Here is an 18,064-nt window from a genome sequence, read left to right on the forward strand (position 1 = left end):
CAAGCATATACAGTGGAGAAAAGACAGCCTCTTCAATAAGTGGTGCTGGGAAAATTGGACAGGTACATGTAAAAGTATGAAATTAGAACACTCCCTGACACCATACACAAAAATAAACTCAAAATGGATTAAAGACCTAAGTGTAAGGCCAGGCACTATCAAACTCTTAGAGGAAAACATAGGCAGAACACTCTATGACATAAATCACAGCAAGATCCTTTTTGACCCAGCTCCTAGAGAAATGGAAATAAAAACACAAATAAACAAATGGGACCTAATGAAACTTAAAAGCTTTTGCACAGCAAAGGAAACCATAAACAAGACCAAAAGACAACCCTCAGAATGGGAGAAAATATTTGCAAATGAAGCAACTGACAAAGGATTAATCTCCAAGATTTACAAGCAGCTCATGCAGCTCAATAACAAAAAAACAAACAACCCAATCCAAAAATGGGCAGAATACCTAAATAGACATTTCTCCAAAGAAGAGATACAGATTGCCAACAGACACATGAAAGAATGCTCAACATCATTAATCATTACAGAAATGCAAATCAAAACTACAATGACATATCATCTCACACCGGTCAGAATGGCCATCATCAAAAAATCTAGAAACAATAAATGCTGGAGAGGGTGTGGAGGAAAGGGAACACTCTTGCACTGTTGGTGGGAATGTAAATTGATACAGCCACTATGGAGAACAGTATGGAGGTTCCTTAAAAAACTACAAATAGAACTACCATACGACCCAGCAATCCCACTACTGGGCATATACCGTTGGAAAACCATAATTCAGAAAGAGTCATGTACCAAAATATTCACTGCAGCTCTGTTTACAATAGCCAGGACATGGAAGCAACCTAGGTGTCCATCATCGGATGAATGGATAAAGAAGATGTGGCACATATATACAATGGAATATTACTCAGCCATAAAAAGAAATGAAATGGAGGTATTTGTAATGAGGTGGATGGAGTTAGAGTCTGTCATACAGAGTGAAGTAAGTCAGAAAGAGAAAAAGAAATACAGTATGCTAACACATATATACGGAATCTAAGGGAAAAAAAAAAAAAGGGTCATGAAGAACCTAGAGGCAAGACGGGAATAAAGACACAGACCTACTAGAGAATGGACTTGAGGATATGGGGAGGGGGAGGGGTGAGATGTGACAGGGTGAGAGAGTGACATGGACATATATACACTACCAAATGTAAAATAGATAGCTAGTGGGAAGCAGCCGCATAGCACAGGGAGATCAGCTCGGTGCTTTGTGACCACCTAGAGGGGTGGGATAGGGAGGGTGGGAGGGAGGGAGATGCAAACGGGAAGAGATATGGGAACATATGTATATGTATAACTGATTCACTTTGTTATAAAGCAGAAACTAACACACCATTGTAAAGCAATTATACTTCAAAAAAGATGTTTAAATAAATAAATAAATAAAAATAAATTTCCCATTTAAAAAAAAAAAAAAGAAAAACACTGCTTTCCTACTCAATTTTATATTGAGTGACAGAGTTGAAAAACTGGACAATATTTCAAAAAAAAGAGGTAAATTTGAAATATTTAAATTAGATAAAAATCTATTATTTACAAGTCAGAAATGGGCAATGTTTAGTTTTATTTATATAGACAAAGGTCTCTAGCAGGTTAGCATACATATTGAACTCCCAAAGCAATCATAAAAAGGAGAAAAACCAAGAGCAGGATGTTTTTTCCTTCAGAAGTAATGATTTACGCGAAGATAATAAAATTCCTCGTATAACCACAGCTCTCAGGAGCTCAAGGCAAATTTCTGCATGCACATTAAGAAAAGAAAAAGCATGCATAGCACTAACAGAAGTTTCACGTTTGTTCCAACAAGGCTGAAAGAGCTATTGCGGCATCTCTTTGGAATTCTTGAGGGTTTTCATCTCCAGTCACAGCTGCTACAGGGGTTAGAGAAAGTACTACTAGGCTGACAGTAAAAATGTGAAGACTTCCCAGCCTGCTTGTAGTAATGAAACGTGAAAATACAGTGTTAGGGTAGATCAAGGGAAGAATTCCTTGTAGTTAGCATAACAGATTCCAAAATGATCAGGAATGAAGCTTTGATAATCAGTCTTAAGCAAGGGGCACATTCTTTCTAAAGATTCCTAAAGCACTGTGACAGCTGATCATATGTTTGTTAATATTTTTATGTTATAGTTGTAGACTCAGTCGTGTATGCTACCAGTATCTCCCAAACAATTATGACAACAGTCAAAACAGAGACGGGATAAATATGTAAAAAAAACAAAAAACAAAACTTAACATCTTCGCTAGGATCGATCATTATGGTTCTTATGAAGATATACAAATATCCATATATATACATACATTTCTCTCTATATATGTATACATTTCCTAAAATGGAAATCTGAAACACAAAACAGACATAATTCAGAATAGAAAGTCAGGAAGAAATTAGAGAAACACTTTGAGAAATGTTTCAAGACGCAAAAGGAATTTACACCTTGGAAATACTCTGAATTCACTGATTCCTCGTCTCTACTTGCCAACACTGCTTTGAGCGCTGTCAAATTTCTTGTTTTGTTCTGTTTTGTTTGATTGTGTTTTCTCTCTCTAGGACATAAGTAGTGTATGTCCAGGAACCAGAAATTCAGTGGGCAAACAGAAGGTCTGACAATTGGGATAAGAGCAAGAAGATTCTGGGGAAAGGCTGTTTGCAGGAAAGAAATAAGTAGGCATGAAAGAAGAGGAAAGAAGAAATTAGAAAAGAATGAGCTGACCGGGATGGTCCTACAGGGAAAGGGGTGATGATCTGACAAAATATTAAGCTTCCCAAAGCTGAAGCCCATCACCATGCCTGCACAGCATCTTGTTTTTACCTGCTTTGTATTCTATGAGATGTTTCTTAGAGAGTGCAATATATCAGGTCCTTTGCTTGCTGAGAATTTACACTTTTGTGTACCTGGATGCTGGTATGTCCGAGGACTACAGAAAGAGAACCATCACCAATCTTCAAAATCCCTATATGCACATGCAGCCATGGAACCCACACTTTCTCTCCTGTGCACAGAACTGTCCCAGGGCAGCAGGGCTCTGGGAAATGAACCCGGAGCTTGCTGTCGTGTCTCCAAAGAGCACTGGATACAGCAGAAAGGAAACACTTGTGACTCTAGGCAATTTGTTTAACTTTCTTGAGTTTAAGTTTGGTCAGTTTAAATACTCAATTTGAAACTTGAGAGTCAGTTAAGTAGCAAAAGTGAATTATAACTTGCCCACAGTAGAATTTTGGGGATTAATGGGCAGAAGACATTAAATAGACATTTCTCCAAAGAAGACATACAGATGGCCAAGAAGCACGTGAAAAGCTGCGCAACATCACTAATTATTAGAGAAATGCAAATCAAAACTACAATGAGGTATCACCTCACACCAGTTAGAATGGGCATCATCAGAAAATCTACAAACAACAAATGCTGGAGAGGGTGTGGAGAAAAGGCAACCCTCTTGCACTGTTGGTGGGAATGTAAATTGATACAGCCACTATGGAAAACAGTATGGAGGTTCCTTAAAAAACTAAAAATAGAATTACCATATGACCCAGCAATCCCACTACTGGGCATATACCCAGAGAAAACCATAATTCAAAAAGACACATGCACCCCAATGTTCATTGCAACACTATTTACAATAGCCAGGTCATGGAAGCAACCTCAATGCCCATCGACAGAGGAATGGATAAAGAAGATGTGGTACATATATACAATGGAATATTACTCAGCCATAAAAAGGAACGAAATTGGGTCATTTGTAGAGACGTGGATGGATCTAGAGACTGTCATACAGAGTGAAGTAAGTCAGAAAGAGAAAAACCAATATTGTATATTAACACATATATGTCATGCGTTAGGAACCTAGAAAAATGGTACAGATGAACCAGTTTGCAGGGCAGAAATAGAGACACAGATGTAGAGAACAAACATGGACACCAAGGGGGGAAAGCGTTGGGGGGCGGGTAGTGGTGGATGAATTGGGAGATTGGGATTGACATGTATACACTAATATGTATAAAATAGACAACTAATAAGAACCTGCTGTATAAAAAATAAATAAAATAAAATTCAAAAAAAGATATTATAGGTGAAAGCGTTTGTAAGCTCTGAAAGTATTATTTTATATTATTATTTTTTAAAATAATCTATACTTACATTGAAAAAAAGAAAACCCAGTGTCGACTGGAATTACGTGAATTAAGAGCAGATAAATTAGTGGATAGAGGATTCAACGACTCTGGCAAAACCTTACAGTCAGTCTATATAAATAACTGTAATAAAAACAATAAATATGTCTTGCTGAGTTTTTGTTCTTGGTAATTGTGCTGTCACCTTATAGCCTTAGTCTTTTGTCATCTTCAAAACAACCAAATAAGGTGAGTACTATGTTCCCATTTTACAGATGGGGCTTAGTGAGATTAAGGGGCTTCTAGAGTCACAGAGCTCCAGAAGCAGACCTGAGCCAGAGCAAATCTGCCTGACTCCATCCTCCTGTCTCTTTACTCCCAGGAAAACATGTCTTCACTAAATGGAATAAAAATTTGACCTGAATTTTAAGCTGGAACCAAATTTAAATAAATATACTGTGAAAGGAAAGAAGAGAGGGAGGAAGGGAAAGAAGAAGTTAAGCAGTTAGGAAATTAGGAAGAGAATGGAAGAGGGCAGGGGAGAGGAGGAATGGGAGCCAAAAACAGAACAAAAAGTGAAGAGAAGGAAGAATGTCGCACATTTTAAGCATCTTAAGAAAAAATCTACATTCTCAGAGATATTATAAAGCGAATGTGAATTTTGGTGACTGTCAGAACCAAAAAAAGTTTAAATCAGGTCTTGAATATTCATGTATGGAGTTACCATTTGATAAGACCTACATTTTCTAAAAATCTGAAAGGAGAGATGCTGTGGGTTTTGTTTCAACTTGAATTCTACACAATGTGTTTCTCTTTAAAATGTGAATCGGAACTTTATTGCTTTGACAAGGCTTTTCTAAAGCCCTCCTGTGAAGTGTGAGTGAGGATAGTCCTGCCAAGAATCCAAGCACCTCATGACCAAGAATGAATGACAGCATGATGCACACAGTGGGAGATGTAAGTGAATATTACACAGATAATATATGCACATGAAACCCGAATACTAGCCTCTCCTTGTTTAATACCAGAACAATAGAACATGATTACAGCTGCTTTTAATGTCTAGGATACAATTATAAAGAGCTTACATTAAAAACTGAAAAGTCATTCAGCAAGGATTACACTTGACGTTATGCTGTGAATGTCCTCTCATTTTTTAAAAGATATTATTTTTTAGAGCTATTTTAGATTCACAGCAAAATTGAGAGGAAGGTACAGAAATTTCCCATATACCCCTGGCCCCAGTCATGCATAGCCTTTCCGGTTATCAACGTCCCTCGCTGGGGTGGCACCTCTGTTACCATTGAAGAACCTACACTGACACATCATCATCATCCAAAGCCCATGGTTTACGTCAGGGTCACTCTTGGTGTTGTACGTTCTATGGATTTGGACAGATGTATAATATCACGTATCTACCCTTACGGTGTCATACAGAGTAGTTTCACTGCCCTAAAAACTCCCTGTGCTCCACCAATTTATTTCCCTGCCCCGACCCCTGGTAACCTCTAATATTTTTACTATCTCCATAGTTTTGCCTTTTCCAGAATGTCAAATAATAGAATCATATAGTATGTAGCCTTTTCAGATTGGACTCTTTCACTTAATAATATGTATTTAAGTTTACAGAAAGTTCATAGGACTTTTAAAAAAGTTAAGAAAAAGCTTTGCCTTAAATTTCATCTAACACTCAACTGCCTACCACTATGGACTGAATTGTGTCCTCCCGAATTCATATGTTGAGGCTCTAACCAGCTTGTGACACTGTTTGGAGATGGGGCCTTTAGGGAGTTATAAAGGTTGAATGAGGTTATAAGGGTGGGGCCCTGATCCTATAGGATTAGTGTCCTTATAAAAGATACCAGATAGGTTGTTTTTTCTCTCTGTCTACCATGTGAAGAGAAAGTGGCCATCTGCAAGCCAGGAAGAAGACATTCACCAGAATCTGAATCAGCCAGAGCCTTGATCTTAGACTTCCAGTCTCCAGAACTGTGAGAAAATAATCTCTGTTGTTCAAGCCACCCAGTTTGTGGTATTTTGTTACGGCAGCCTGAGCTGATGAGTATACCTACTAAAATGTAAAGGTATTTCAAAATTACAAAAATAATCTGTTATTTGAAAATAACAAAAAATAATGAAATTTAAATTTTGAAAAGAGAATCTTTAGAAAACCTCAATAAATTGTCCTTAAAACATTCAAAATTAGACACAGTGAAGCAAAACATTTTCAGGGATTACTGTGACATTCAGAAAATTACTCTGCCATTTATAAAACATGAAACATATAAAAATCATTTATTTCTGTGGGAATGATAGCGAAAAGTACATTAATTTCTATAACTCCAAGCTCCTCAAAGTGATCTCTGATCATTTGGACACTGGGGCACACAGGCACACACACACAAAACACCACCACAGTTGCTTTTAAGGATAAGTGACTCAGTGATTGGTTTGTCCTTCTTCTTGTTATGTAAAATGTTTGATATTTGTAAGAAACAGAAAACAATCTACATAATAATCAAAATGATGACTAATGACATAACCGGAAGTATTCAGGAATTAAAGTATTGGCTGAACTTCCATTCCTGGTAAATCAAGACTATAAAATTCAAATCCTTGTATAAACACATAGCAGTTAAGTTTGTTAATGGTCGGTATAATACCATAACAATTTATATATGGAAATTTCAAACCAAATATTAACATTTGCACTCATTAATTTTTATCTGAATTGAAATTAGCAGGTGTTTGTTTTTGAAAAGTTGGACTTTAAGGCATGATGTAATAGGATGCAACACTAGCAGACATGCAATAAGGGTGTAGTTACCTGATCAGGTTTGGTAGGGCCATTCACGGTGGCATTTTCGGGAGTACTGTCTTGAGATTGTCCCTTGCACAGACCTTTTGTTGCATCTTTGAACATAATGTCTTTTTCCAACATACTGTCTTGCTTGGCAATTGGCAATGCCAGGGGGCTGCTGGAGGAAAAAATCAATGCTATGTTTAGTCTTCTAACATTGCCATATCAATCAAAAATTACCATGACTGGACAGCCGGTTATAGAAAGTTGTTTAATTCAGATAAGAAACAGTGTCAACACTGAAGGTAAAATCAATGAGAAATCTGTAAACTTTTCTATTAGCTCCAGATTTCGTTCAATTTCACCTTTAAAAGAAAAAATATATTCATTTCAACCTGAGAAGAAAATGTTTATGAATGGATATATGACTTAACAGACAAATCAATGAGCAATTGAAAAGCTAAGGTGGAAATGCATGATTGAACTAAGCAAAATATATAAAAGTGAATGAATGCAAACAAGTGAAGGCAAAATTCTACAATTAAGTAAATACTGTTCATACAGGATTTTAATATGTTATAGAATCATGGACAATAGTTAAGAGTTTGTGAAGAAATGATAATAGGGGAATTAAAAACAAACGACATGCTTAAGGACTGCAATGTTACAAACAATAAGTTTTATTACTTCTTGACAGCTCACGCTAGGCAAAAAACTAAAATAAAACCTACTTCATTTTTTGTTCTTCCATAGACACTGTTGTCAAAAGAAAGACAAGTTCATAAAAAATAAACACAATCCGAATGTTTAATTTGTACTGTAACACTTTAGTATAGTAAAATTAAAAAATGTACTTTCCTAAATGTGACCATAAAGCAGAAATACATACATATTTAATCAAGTGCAATATATAGAAACATAATTATTTCATGTATTTTACAATAGTAGTTGTGATTCTAATTAAAGCTTAATGCATTTTGTTGGGTTTTTAAAATTTCAGTTTTATGGAGGCATTTAGAAACAGTAAAATTCACTCTGTAGATGTACAGTTGCATGAGTTTTGTCTACATACACATAATTATATATAGTTGGTTATATATATGTATATACATTTGTGTAACCCACATAATCAGCAACACATAGAATTTTCGTCACTCCCAAATGGCTCTTTGTGCCTGCCCTTTGAAGTCAATTATTTCCCCTAACCCCCTGTCCCTTGTAACCATGGCTAATTATTTCTTTCACTATAGTTTTGCTTTTTCTAAAATGTCATGTGAAAGAAATCACAGAGCATGTAGCCTTTTGTGCCTGGCTTCCTTTACTTAACATGTTTTTGAGATTCATTCATGCTACTGCATGTATGAAGTTTGTCATTGTTTATCACTGGGTAGTGTCTTCCTGTGGGATGCACTGCACTTTGGCTGTCCATTCACCAAACATTTGGGTTTGTCCAGTTTTTGTCAATTGTGAATGGAGCTTCTATACACATTCACGCACAGGTGTTTGTGGTGACGTACGACATATGCTTTCATTTATCTTGGCTGCGTACCTAGGAGAGACTCCAAACTTTCCTCGGGGGCTGAACCATTCACTGGTGCTTCCCCCACGCATGGGCTGGAGTCCTACTTGCTTCACATCCTTGACAGAACTTGTCTTTTTTGTTGTTTTTTTAATCCATTCCAGTGGGCGTGTTAGTGGCTTCTCCCTGTGGCTTTTATTTGCATGTCAGTGTGGTTATTTGACACAAGAATCCCTTCTTTGGTAAAGTGTAAGTTCAAATCTCCTTTTTTTTTTTACTGGATTCTTTGGTATCATATTATTGAGTTTATATATTTTGGATTCGAGTCCTTTATCAGATACACATGTGGCAAATATTTTCTCCCAGTATGTATCTTGTCTTTTTATTTTTTTAACAGTAAGTTTCAAGGAATATTTTTTCTCTTATGGTTTGTGCCTCTTGTATCTTATGTAAAAATTCTTTCCCAAACCCAAGGTCAATAGGGTTTTCTCCTAGGTTTTATTCCAGAAATGTTATAGTTTTATGCTTCACACTTAGGTCTACAATTCATTATGAGTGGCTTTTTTTATATGGCGCTGTATAGGGGTCAAGTTTCATTATTTCTTCGTATTGCTGTCCAAATGTTCCAGCATCAGTTTTGAAAAGAACATCTGTCCCCATCCAATTACCTGGACACCTTTATTGAAAATCAACTGACCATATATGTGCAGGCCTACTTTGGGACATTCCATTGTATTCCACTGATATAATAGCCTATTCTTACACCAATATTACATTTTCTTGAGTAATGTACTTTCAGAGTAAGGCTTGAAATCAGGCAATGTGAGTCATCCAACTTTGTTTTCTTTTTCAAAATTATTGAGGCCATTTGAGGTTTAGCATTTTCATATACATTTTAGAATCTGTTTGTCAGTTTTTACAAAAATTTCTGGAATTTTGATTAGCATTGTGTTCAAAATATAAGTTAATTTGGGGAGAATTTACCTAATAACAATGTCAAATTTTGTCATCCATAAACACGGTATATTTCTCCATTTATTTTGAACTTCATTAACTTTCTCATCAGTATTTTGTAGTTTTCAGCATTAAAATCTTGCAAATAATCTGTTAGATGTATTCTGATATATTGCATGTTTTATGCCACTACCAATGTATTTTTATTTCAATCTCTAGTTGTTAGTCTATAGGAATACAAATGATTGTTTTAGATTAACCCTGATGGGGAGGAAGGGAATAATTTGAAGGACTTCCTTCAGTAACCACAAGTCTCATTCACTGTTCTGCAGCCCATCTCTGTGCCACCTTCCAGCCGTGCTGCAGTCTAGGAAAATGGGAATAAAGACAGACTAACGAACGGGCTGAATTAGGTCCAGGTCTGAGGCAAAATCAGGAATAGCTGAAGAACACGTTTACAGAAATGTGAGGTCAGTTTACTTCCTCTGAACTCTGGATGATGAAGTTTTGTAGTGTTGTAGTCAATGACAATATTTTCAAGTAGGCAACAGGGCAGGGAATCATATATTAAAAAGAGGCGGCATGGTATAGTAGAGCTGCAACAAGCATACATTTTTGAGTCAGAAAAGCTACGAAGTTTGATGCCTGGCTCGGCCACCTCGGGCTGGTTACATAACCATTCTGTAAAAGCAACTGAAAAACAGGCCCGTAGTGACGGATTACCAACATAATGCACATCAAGGGCTTAGCTCAATGACCCTGGTAATAAGCAGGCAACAGTATTAGCCGAAGTTTCTGGGAATCTACTTACAAGCTAACAGGTTAGCCTATTACTCTTGTATGGACAGATGCAGAAGACGAGAGATTCTGGGATAACAGACGGAGGACTTAGTGCTCACGGCGAACAGAATCCACGCTTCCTGGGTGCACCAGTTCTCCTTGCCCCCTGTCCCATGGGGGGCGGGAGGGGCAACACAGATGGACCTAAGTGGACGGCTACACTTCGTGCATCGTGTCGCGTTGTAGGAGAGAAAACTGGGCAAGAAGCAAGAACTCTTTGAGCAAGCGGCACACTGTGCCCGGTAGAAGAGAAGCCAGGGACCCGGCGCTGCGGTCTCCTCCAGCCATCCAGTAGCTGGTATGACTAACTGCATATGCCCTGCAGTCTGACCAACTGAGCAAGAACGTGGAGGCGGCTCACGACCCACGGTGGGCGTCCCTCCCAATGCTATATTATTCATTAAAAAAATTCACTATAAAAAGGGAATGCTTAAAAATGCTCACCTCCAGATCTGCTTGAATACCATCAAGTAATAAGGTCTTTACAACCTTCAGAGAGGCTGTATTTCTCCCCTGAGCAACATTGGAACAAGGCCTCTCTGCTCTCCCTTCTGTTCATCGCACCTGGAGCTCCAGCAGCACGCCTTGTGCTTCTTTGACTTGAGAGCCCTTCAGCTATTTGAAGACAGTTGCGGTTCCCTGATATTTTCTATAATTTGAGTAAAACACTTGCAAATCATTTTAATAATTATATGGCACTGAATGTATGACCATCTCTGTGCTAAGTACTACACACACATTAACTCTTTAACAACAATACCATAAGGTATACATTATATTTATGCCCATTCTGTAGATGGGTAAACTGAGGGCCAGAGAGGAGAAGAACATGCCCTGGACACACAGTGAGCAGTAGTGAAGCTGGGACTTGAGCTTCAGAGTCTGTGTTCTCAGCCACCGTGTCACACTGCCTACGGCTAAAAGTGCACCCTCACACCTACCAAAATATTTCCTTCCTCATCTCCCCTTAGACCAACTGTCTCCCTTTTCTGCATTGCCAAGAAATTAAAAAGCAAACAACAACAATGACAAAAAAGCCAAAGAGAGGTTTTGCAAATACTGAATCTTTTGAGTATAAAGCAATTAATAAAGCAGTAGTTAGATCAGTCAAGGTAAAAACTAGAAAGATAGTTTATAAAATAAGTAAAATCAACTCTAAAGGATTTCTAAAAGGAAGAACTGGTGAGTCTACTAAAACAGTTGAAATACTCCTTTTGTATCCCAAATCTAATCGCAGTGTTAATAGCAGGCTCCTTGAAAGATACACCTGAAAAGAAGATTGGTCCAGAAATACAGTGACCTCATTCTAAGTCAGTTTTTACCTCAATTTGGCTACTGTAACCTGACCTTCTAAGAACTTCAAAATCTCCCCACAGTTCCACCTTTGCTAAGTGCAGGAACTAGAATATCTAAATGTATTTCAAGTCCTACAGTTCTATGATGCTAACACATAATCTCTCTTTACATGCTTTTTCACCTGCATTTTAAAAAACCATGTATACACTCGCTAATATCATAGGTTATACACTCTAGGATCTACTACTAACAAAAACTGCAAGTAGCTGGTTACAAATACTCTCGTTCATATGCAACAATTTTTCTTCAGGTTTCTATTCTAATTTTTACATGAAACACGTTTCATCCATAATCATTGTGATTAACAATAGCATTCATATGTTAACTTCTATATATTTAAATTATCACTGATTATCCATTTGTAGAATATAAACATGTATTAAAATGTTATTCTTCTAGAAAAAGGAATAATCTTAAAGGAATCATTGGTATTTTAATAATCATTAAAACTTTATCAATTATGGCAAAATATTTATAAGATTAATTTAAAAAATAAGTTGTAATTATATAGAAAGAAGAATTCAACTTAATAAACAAGAAGAAACATATACAGGATACGAAGAAATATGCCCAGTGAATAGACAGTAGTTGCACCAAAAAGGTGGACTAATGTGGAAGAAGGAGGTACCATTCATTCCCCTCATCTTAACTGAACTTTAGACAAGCTTCTCGCCACTCTAGAGCCCTGACTTCTCCCTTCTTAGAGAACTTACTTTAAAGAACTTACAATTATAAATTGTTTTCTCCGCCCCTTTGAGATGTAAACCCTTCCCAGGCTTACAACCCGGGGATTCTCTCTCCAGGACCTGAGAGCCACCCTTTTGAGAAGCAATCACCATGAAAGATGGAGCGCTTGTCTCCCAGTCTCTGTGGGAGGCCAGGAGCCTAACTTCCATAAACACCAGTGAGCAAACTCATGCCTCATCACTCTGACCAACCCCTGGATAATTTCCTTCAGCAGTTTTCCTCTAAGCCCAGCGCTGACAAGCTTTCTGGCCTTTAGTTTCAGGGAGTTGAGCTCAGTATCTCTTCCCTACTGCTATATTCTTGAATAAAGTCTTTCCTGTATCTTTAACTTTTCTGGTGCAATTTTTCTTCGACACTAATGAGGGATTATTTTCATGCTTCTATATGTTATTCTGCACTTTCCACATTTTCTTCAAGGAAGAAAATATTCTGATTATTAAAAAAGTAATTATTAGAGCTAGACATTTATCAGCAAGAAAGAAAAAAACAGGATTGAATAGTATATTTTCTAAAAGAAGGCTTTTGGTAAGGCAGACTCCATCAACATAAAGAAAATGAAAGAGCTACCCAAGGGTACGTTAGATTAATGCAGGTGAGATAACTTTAACTTGATGAGGAAGAAATTAGATGGACTATACCAGCAGACACCCAATTTCTAAACTCTACTGAATTTATTCGAGACTTACTTATTTCTATAAACATAAAAAGCATTTCATGCAGAGCAAATGTGCCTGTAGGAACTAGGATTTTATTTCTGAAAATCGAAACAGGAACATAATAAAACTAACGAAGGCGACAGTTATTGCCCATTATAACTAAAGCAATTTTAGAAAACTAAAGAAAACAAATAAAATTGACTATATTGAGATATATTAGGCCAATCGGGGAAAAAATTTAATAGAAACAAATGTGAAGAAATGGCATATGTGACTCAGTTATTTTGGTGGTTAAAGTAATGGACCAAATAGATAGTTCTCAATTTTAATCCTAGGAACATAGCTACATAATTTATTAAAGGGAATTGGGGTTTCTCTGCATCAATAAAATAAAATAATGATCCAAAGATTAATGTTGAATGAAACGGTTCTTGGAGAGTTTTGAATTAATTGCTACCTTTGGCTCCCCCAAAAATGACTTTAGTTTTTGTAAGAGAAAATACTTACAATTTAAAAAACCATTTTGGTAAACTATTAGTTGTCTTTAAAACATAAATAAAAATTTCAACGTGTCACTTGTGGTTGGATTGGAAATTATATTGTTTTTAAGACATCTCATTCATCTTAGTAGTTCTCAACAGATATTTGCAAAGAAATTTTTTAAAATCTCTAAATTAAAATAAGTTGAATCCAGAAGCTCTATGCATTACGAAGGGAGTTTCTAAATATGTCAAAAGTTACATTTGCTAGAAGTGACTTGCTAGCATGCATTTATTTTGCTGAATAGGTATATAATGAATGATATTTATATGAAACGTTATCATTTATTTAAATCAAAGAGATGTTTAATGATATACTGCATTTTTCAGACATTTTTAATAAGTAAATTTGATATAATTTTTTAAAACTTACTTAAGTTGACAGCACAAAAGCATCAGAACACACACACACACACACACACACACACACACACACACACACACACACTCAGTCTATAATATAAGAGAAGGAAATAGTGAGGGTGTGTGGCAGTGGATGGAACAAGCCACCATAAAAGGTAGTGCATGCTCATCAATGGAGCTGTTTCCAATGTAGAAAAGAAATAGAAACGGAATGTCTACCCTTTCCCTCCACCTTCACCCAAAGAGAGTCTACTTCTCAACCAATATTGGAAGGCTGACTAATTGCCCAACAATGTTTGAGGGATAGTGTGAATGGTTTAAACTGAAACTAGATTAAACAATTCTCAACGTCTCATTATGTCCCTATATTCTGACATTTCTCTCTGTCCCCTACTAGACTATAGAATCCCTTCCTAAGCGTAAATTCTTAGGGAATTGACTGACAGCTTTAGCAAGACTTTGTAGCTACATTCTTCAGATTTTTAGCAATGTAGTCATAATATTTGATTAGGAAACAGGTTGGATGTCTTGTAGAATTTATTACTAAAAGAAAGAATTTTGCATATATCAAATGAGGTTTTAGATGCAAAAGCCCTTTATACTCTAAAGGGCAATATGAATTAGCAGTGTTGAAATAACTGTCCATTTAATTACTTTCTGTAAAATATTAATCTGAAATGAAACCACACAAGAAATTTTATCCCAGTGTTCCCTGATTCTACATAAGTAGAGTATAATTGCCAATGAGGACACTTTTAAGCTGAAAGAGAGCTTTATTGATAGTTATACTATGTAAATAGGCATTCACTAGTACTGGACCAAACCAGGACATTTGGTCACTCTAGTTATAGGAAACTTCTGATAGTGTTGGATTAAAAAGTTGTTAAGGTCATAAAAAGCCACAGGGAACATTAAGACACACTGGAGAGTCAGAGTATTATCATTACTACAAGTTTTCTGAGTGGGGCATGGGGCCCCAGGTAAGACACCCCAAGGGTATAATAGCTATGGTATCAGGCAGTATTGCATTAGGCTGCATCAGCCTGAAACTAAGGCTAGTATCGTAAGGAAATGAAGGGTTATTTTCCTCATAAAACAAGAAAGCCAGAAATATACAGCTCAGGAATGCTAACCACCTCAAGGAGATCTTCCAGGACCTTGATTCCTTGTAGGTTCCTGTTCTGTATTCTTAGCAAGTCACTTTCATCCTTTGGTTTCAGAAACACTTGGCATCTCCAGGTAACACATTTATGTCCCAGGCAGGATGGTATTAGAAGGACACAAAACAACAAGGTTGACCAGACAAATCCGTCCCTTTACTCAGGAGAACAACAGTGTTCCTAGAAGCCCTACCCAGTTAGACTCACTAGATTTAGTAAACAAAAGGCACTGCTTGGGGTTTATTAGTACATGTAAAGGGAAAATTGGATAATATATGAGTAGCTAGTATGGGAGCCACACGAAGAAGTGTGTGAACCTACTTTCTAAGGAAGGTGGATCAAACTATGCCAAGGGCTTTGTTTTGCTGAATTGGTCCAAGTCACACAGGAATGTGTATGGGAGGGCTCCCTACTAACTACAGGGCCTATGCTCTGCCGAGAGGCCTTTGCAAGTTTGGTCCAGAACTAAGGACTGGACAACAGGAATCCGAGCAAAGCCCCTGGTGCTCCTCCTACACATTCTCCCAAGTGATGCTCAACTTTGCCACTAAAAAGTACTGAGAGAGCTTGAAATAATACCATTTTGAAAGATTCCCTCCCAGCCGACGCCCATTTTATAGGATCAGGATAGAGCACCTGCCATCTCAGCTCTGCCCGGAGAAATTAAAAAGGGCTCCTTGGTGGCCAAGTGGCTAGAAGATGTTCTATTTAACATCAGAGCAGAGCTCTGGGTTAAACTCAAACTTATCGGCACTGGGTCCAGACGTTCCCCAAAGCTTCCTAACAACAGAGGCCAGGAACAAAAATTGGATCTCCCTAAATCGTGGGACGGGATCCTGCCATGCTTAGCAGGACTGATGTACCTGCGTAGGAAAGGCCAAGACTCAGCATGCACTAAATCCTGGTATCTTAGTTCCCGGTGTTATAGACAGGCAGTGGCCAGCATATCACCTGCCTTTCTTCTGGGGTTCAGATGCGGGGCCACTGCTGCCACGCCAACAGAAAACCTTTATATTTCCTTAATGTTATCTGTTTCTCATTCTCTGAATACTGACCACTTCAGATCAACACCTATTGATACAGGAGAAACTTTGAGAACGATATACAATTAGGAATGTTCTTTTTTTTTTTTTTCCTGTGGGTTAACCTAAGACAGAACCGGTTGGGCAAAGATAAGCCACCATGGTTCTGTCAAGCATCCCAAGGCCCAGTCACAGAGCGTGATGCTTTGAGCTGAGCGCCAAAGAGGGTGGTATAACTAAAACTGCTTTCTTTAAATGAAGCTTGCATAATGAGATTTCACTCCAAATCTCATTTCTGCTCAAAAGAAGAAAAGTCTCTAAATAAGGCAGTTTTCTTTTTCAACGATAAGTTCCCACATTTTGAAATGGGCTGACATACGATTTCTTTCACGCACGAAGCTAGTGTAGAAGATGAACGCTTACGATCACTGAAAACGCTTATTAAACGGTAGTAATAAAGTTCAATATAAACGCAAGGGCCCTGGTGGAAGTGCTTTGCATGTTTGTATCTCAATGCTTACTCTCACAAATCCCTACGGGCGACATGCTAATAAAATTCAGATTGTTCACCGCCAGCCACAGCTTTCCCGACATCCAAGGCAACAGCCCAAGAGCTTCCAAATGACTCTGGAGAATTAGGGTTGGGAGTCTGGTTGGACTTTAACGCAGGTGATGCTATTTTACTACAAAATGTTCACTGAATCTGTGGCGAATTTGAAAATGCTCAGGTCACTCAGGGTCATGGTTATTTACAAGAATAACTGTCTCACAGGAGTAACCAGAGACGTGGTGTTCAACCAGCAGGGCAAGGGAATTAATGGCTGTAGCACAAGGTAGCTAAGGATCTTAGAGTAAAATGGACTTTGCAATACTGCTTCTCCAAGCGTTCTGGTCTAAATTACAAGGGGATATTTCCATAGGGTTTAGACATATGTTAAAGGCTATCTCCCTTTAACATGGGAATGGGATCTCCCATTCCACATCTGCAAGCGTAAGATTGTGCACACCATGCACTCCTCCTGAGCCGTTCCTGCCTTAGGAAGGAGACTATGAACAAAGAATCCAAAGAAATGGGGTCAAATTGCAGCTACCGCTGACCAGCTATACCCTTAAGTCTGTCACATCTCTGCGCTTCCGTTTCTCCATAAATAAAATGTGGATAATTATGTCTATCCATCCTAAGTCATGGAATTTAAAGATAGATGGAAATTACTATTGAAATTACTTTGATATGCAAATTGTATTTATTTTCAATTGAGCAACAAAGGCTGTATAAGAGTCCTTGGGGAGCCACAAGTTGGCTTGTTTTTGAATGTATGCGGGTTGAGCCTATTTCATAAAATGTGGCACCTTCAAGGTTTTCCACTAAACGCCTGTTCTAAGCCTACTGAGGGTCTCAGGTTTTACTGAGGTCAAGAAGGACACAGTCATGACTCACACTGTGCTACTCAATCATCCCTGCAGGGTATTTCTCCTCATCAATGGCCACTTGGCTGAAGCCACCCTGGATCCACATCCCACCATCAGCCCCTTTTCTGTGTTACCCTCAGCCCTGCTCAGTTCTGGGTCCTCCCAGATTTTTCTTGGTCCCAAGCAGAACAGGAACTTTTTTCCACCCCAAGTGCATTACGGCTCAGAAGCCCTGGAGAACCAGCCCTCAAGCAACCTAATCCAAGTATTCACCCAACCAAAGCAGGTCTTCTCCGAGACTGGATTTTCTTTCCAGCTCCTTAGAAAATACAGTTTTCTCCATAAGGTCATAATCAGTTTAAAAGCACCAAATGGGAGGCCTAATTCTACTGTCTCAGCTTATAGTTAAAAGGCCTTCATTCTATAGATGATCTTGCTGACAGCTCACAGATGAATGAATAATACCTTTTTTTCCCTTCTGCCATCTCTCAAGCACTATGTAGTATTACCATGAGTCAGATACT

General features: G+C 37.8%; 1 protein-coding gene across 1 annotated transcript in view; it reads right to left on the reverse strand.

Moving 5' to 3' along the window:
* The window catches only part of MYO16 (myosin XVI), a 422,800-nt gene that overhangs the window by 278,626 nt on the left and 126,110 nt on the right, over positions 1–18,064 (reverse strand). Inside the window, exon 9 of the mRNA XM_061170768.1 lies at positions 7,002–7,152. Within this exon, the coding sequence (XP_061026751.1) occupies positions 7,002–7,152 (151 nt within the window). The remainder of the gene's footprint in view (positions 1–7,001; positions 7,153–18,064) is intronic.

The sequence above is a fragment of the Eubalaena glacialis genome, chromosome 16 (assembly GCF_028564815.1).
Source record: "Eubalaena glacialis isolate mEubGla1 chromosome 16, mEubGla1.1.hap2.+ XY, whole genome shotgun sequence".
In the NCBI taxonomy this organism is placed as follows: Eukaryota; Metazoa; Chordata; class Mammalia; order Artiodactyla; family Balaenidae; genus Eubalaena; species Eubalaena glacialis.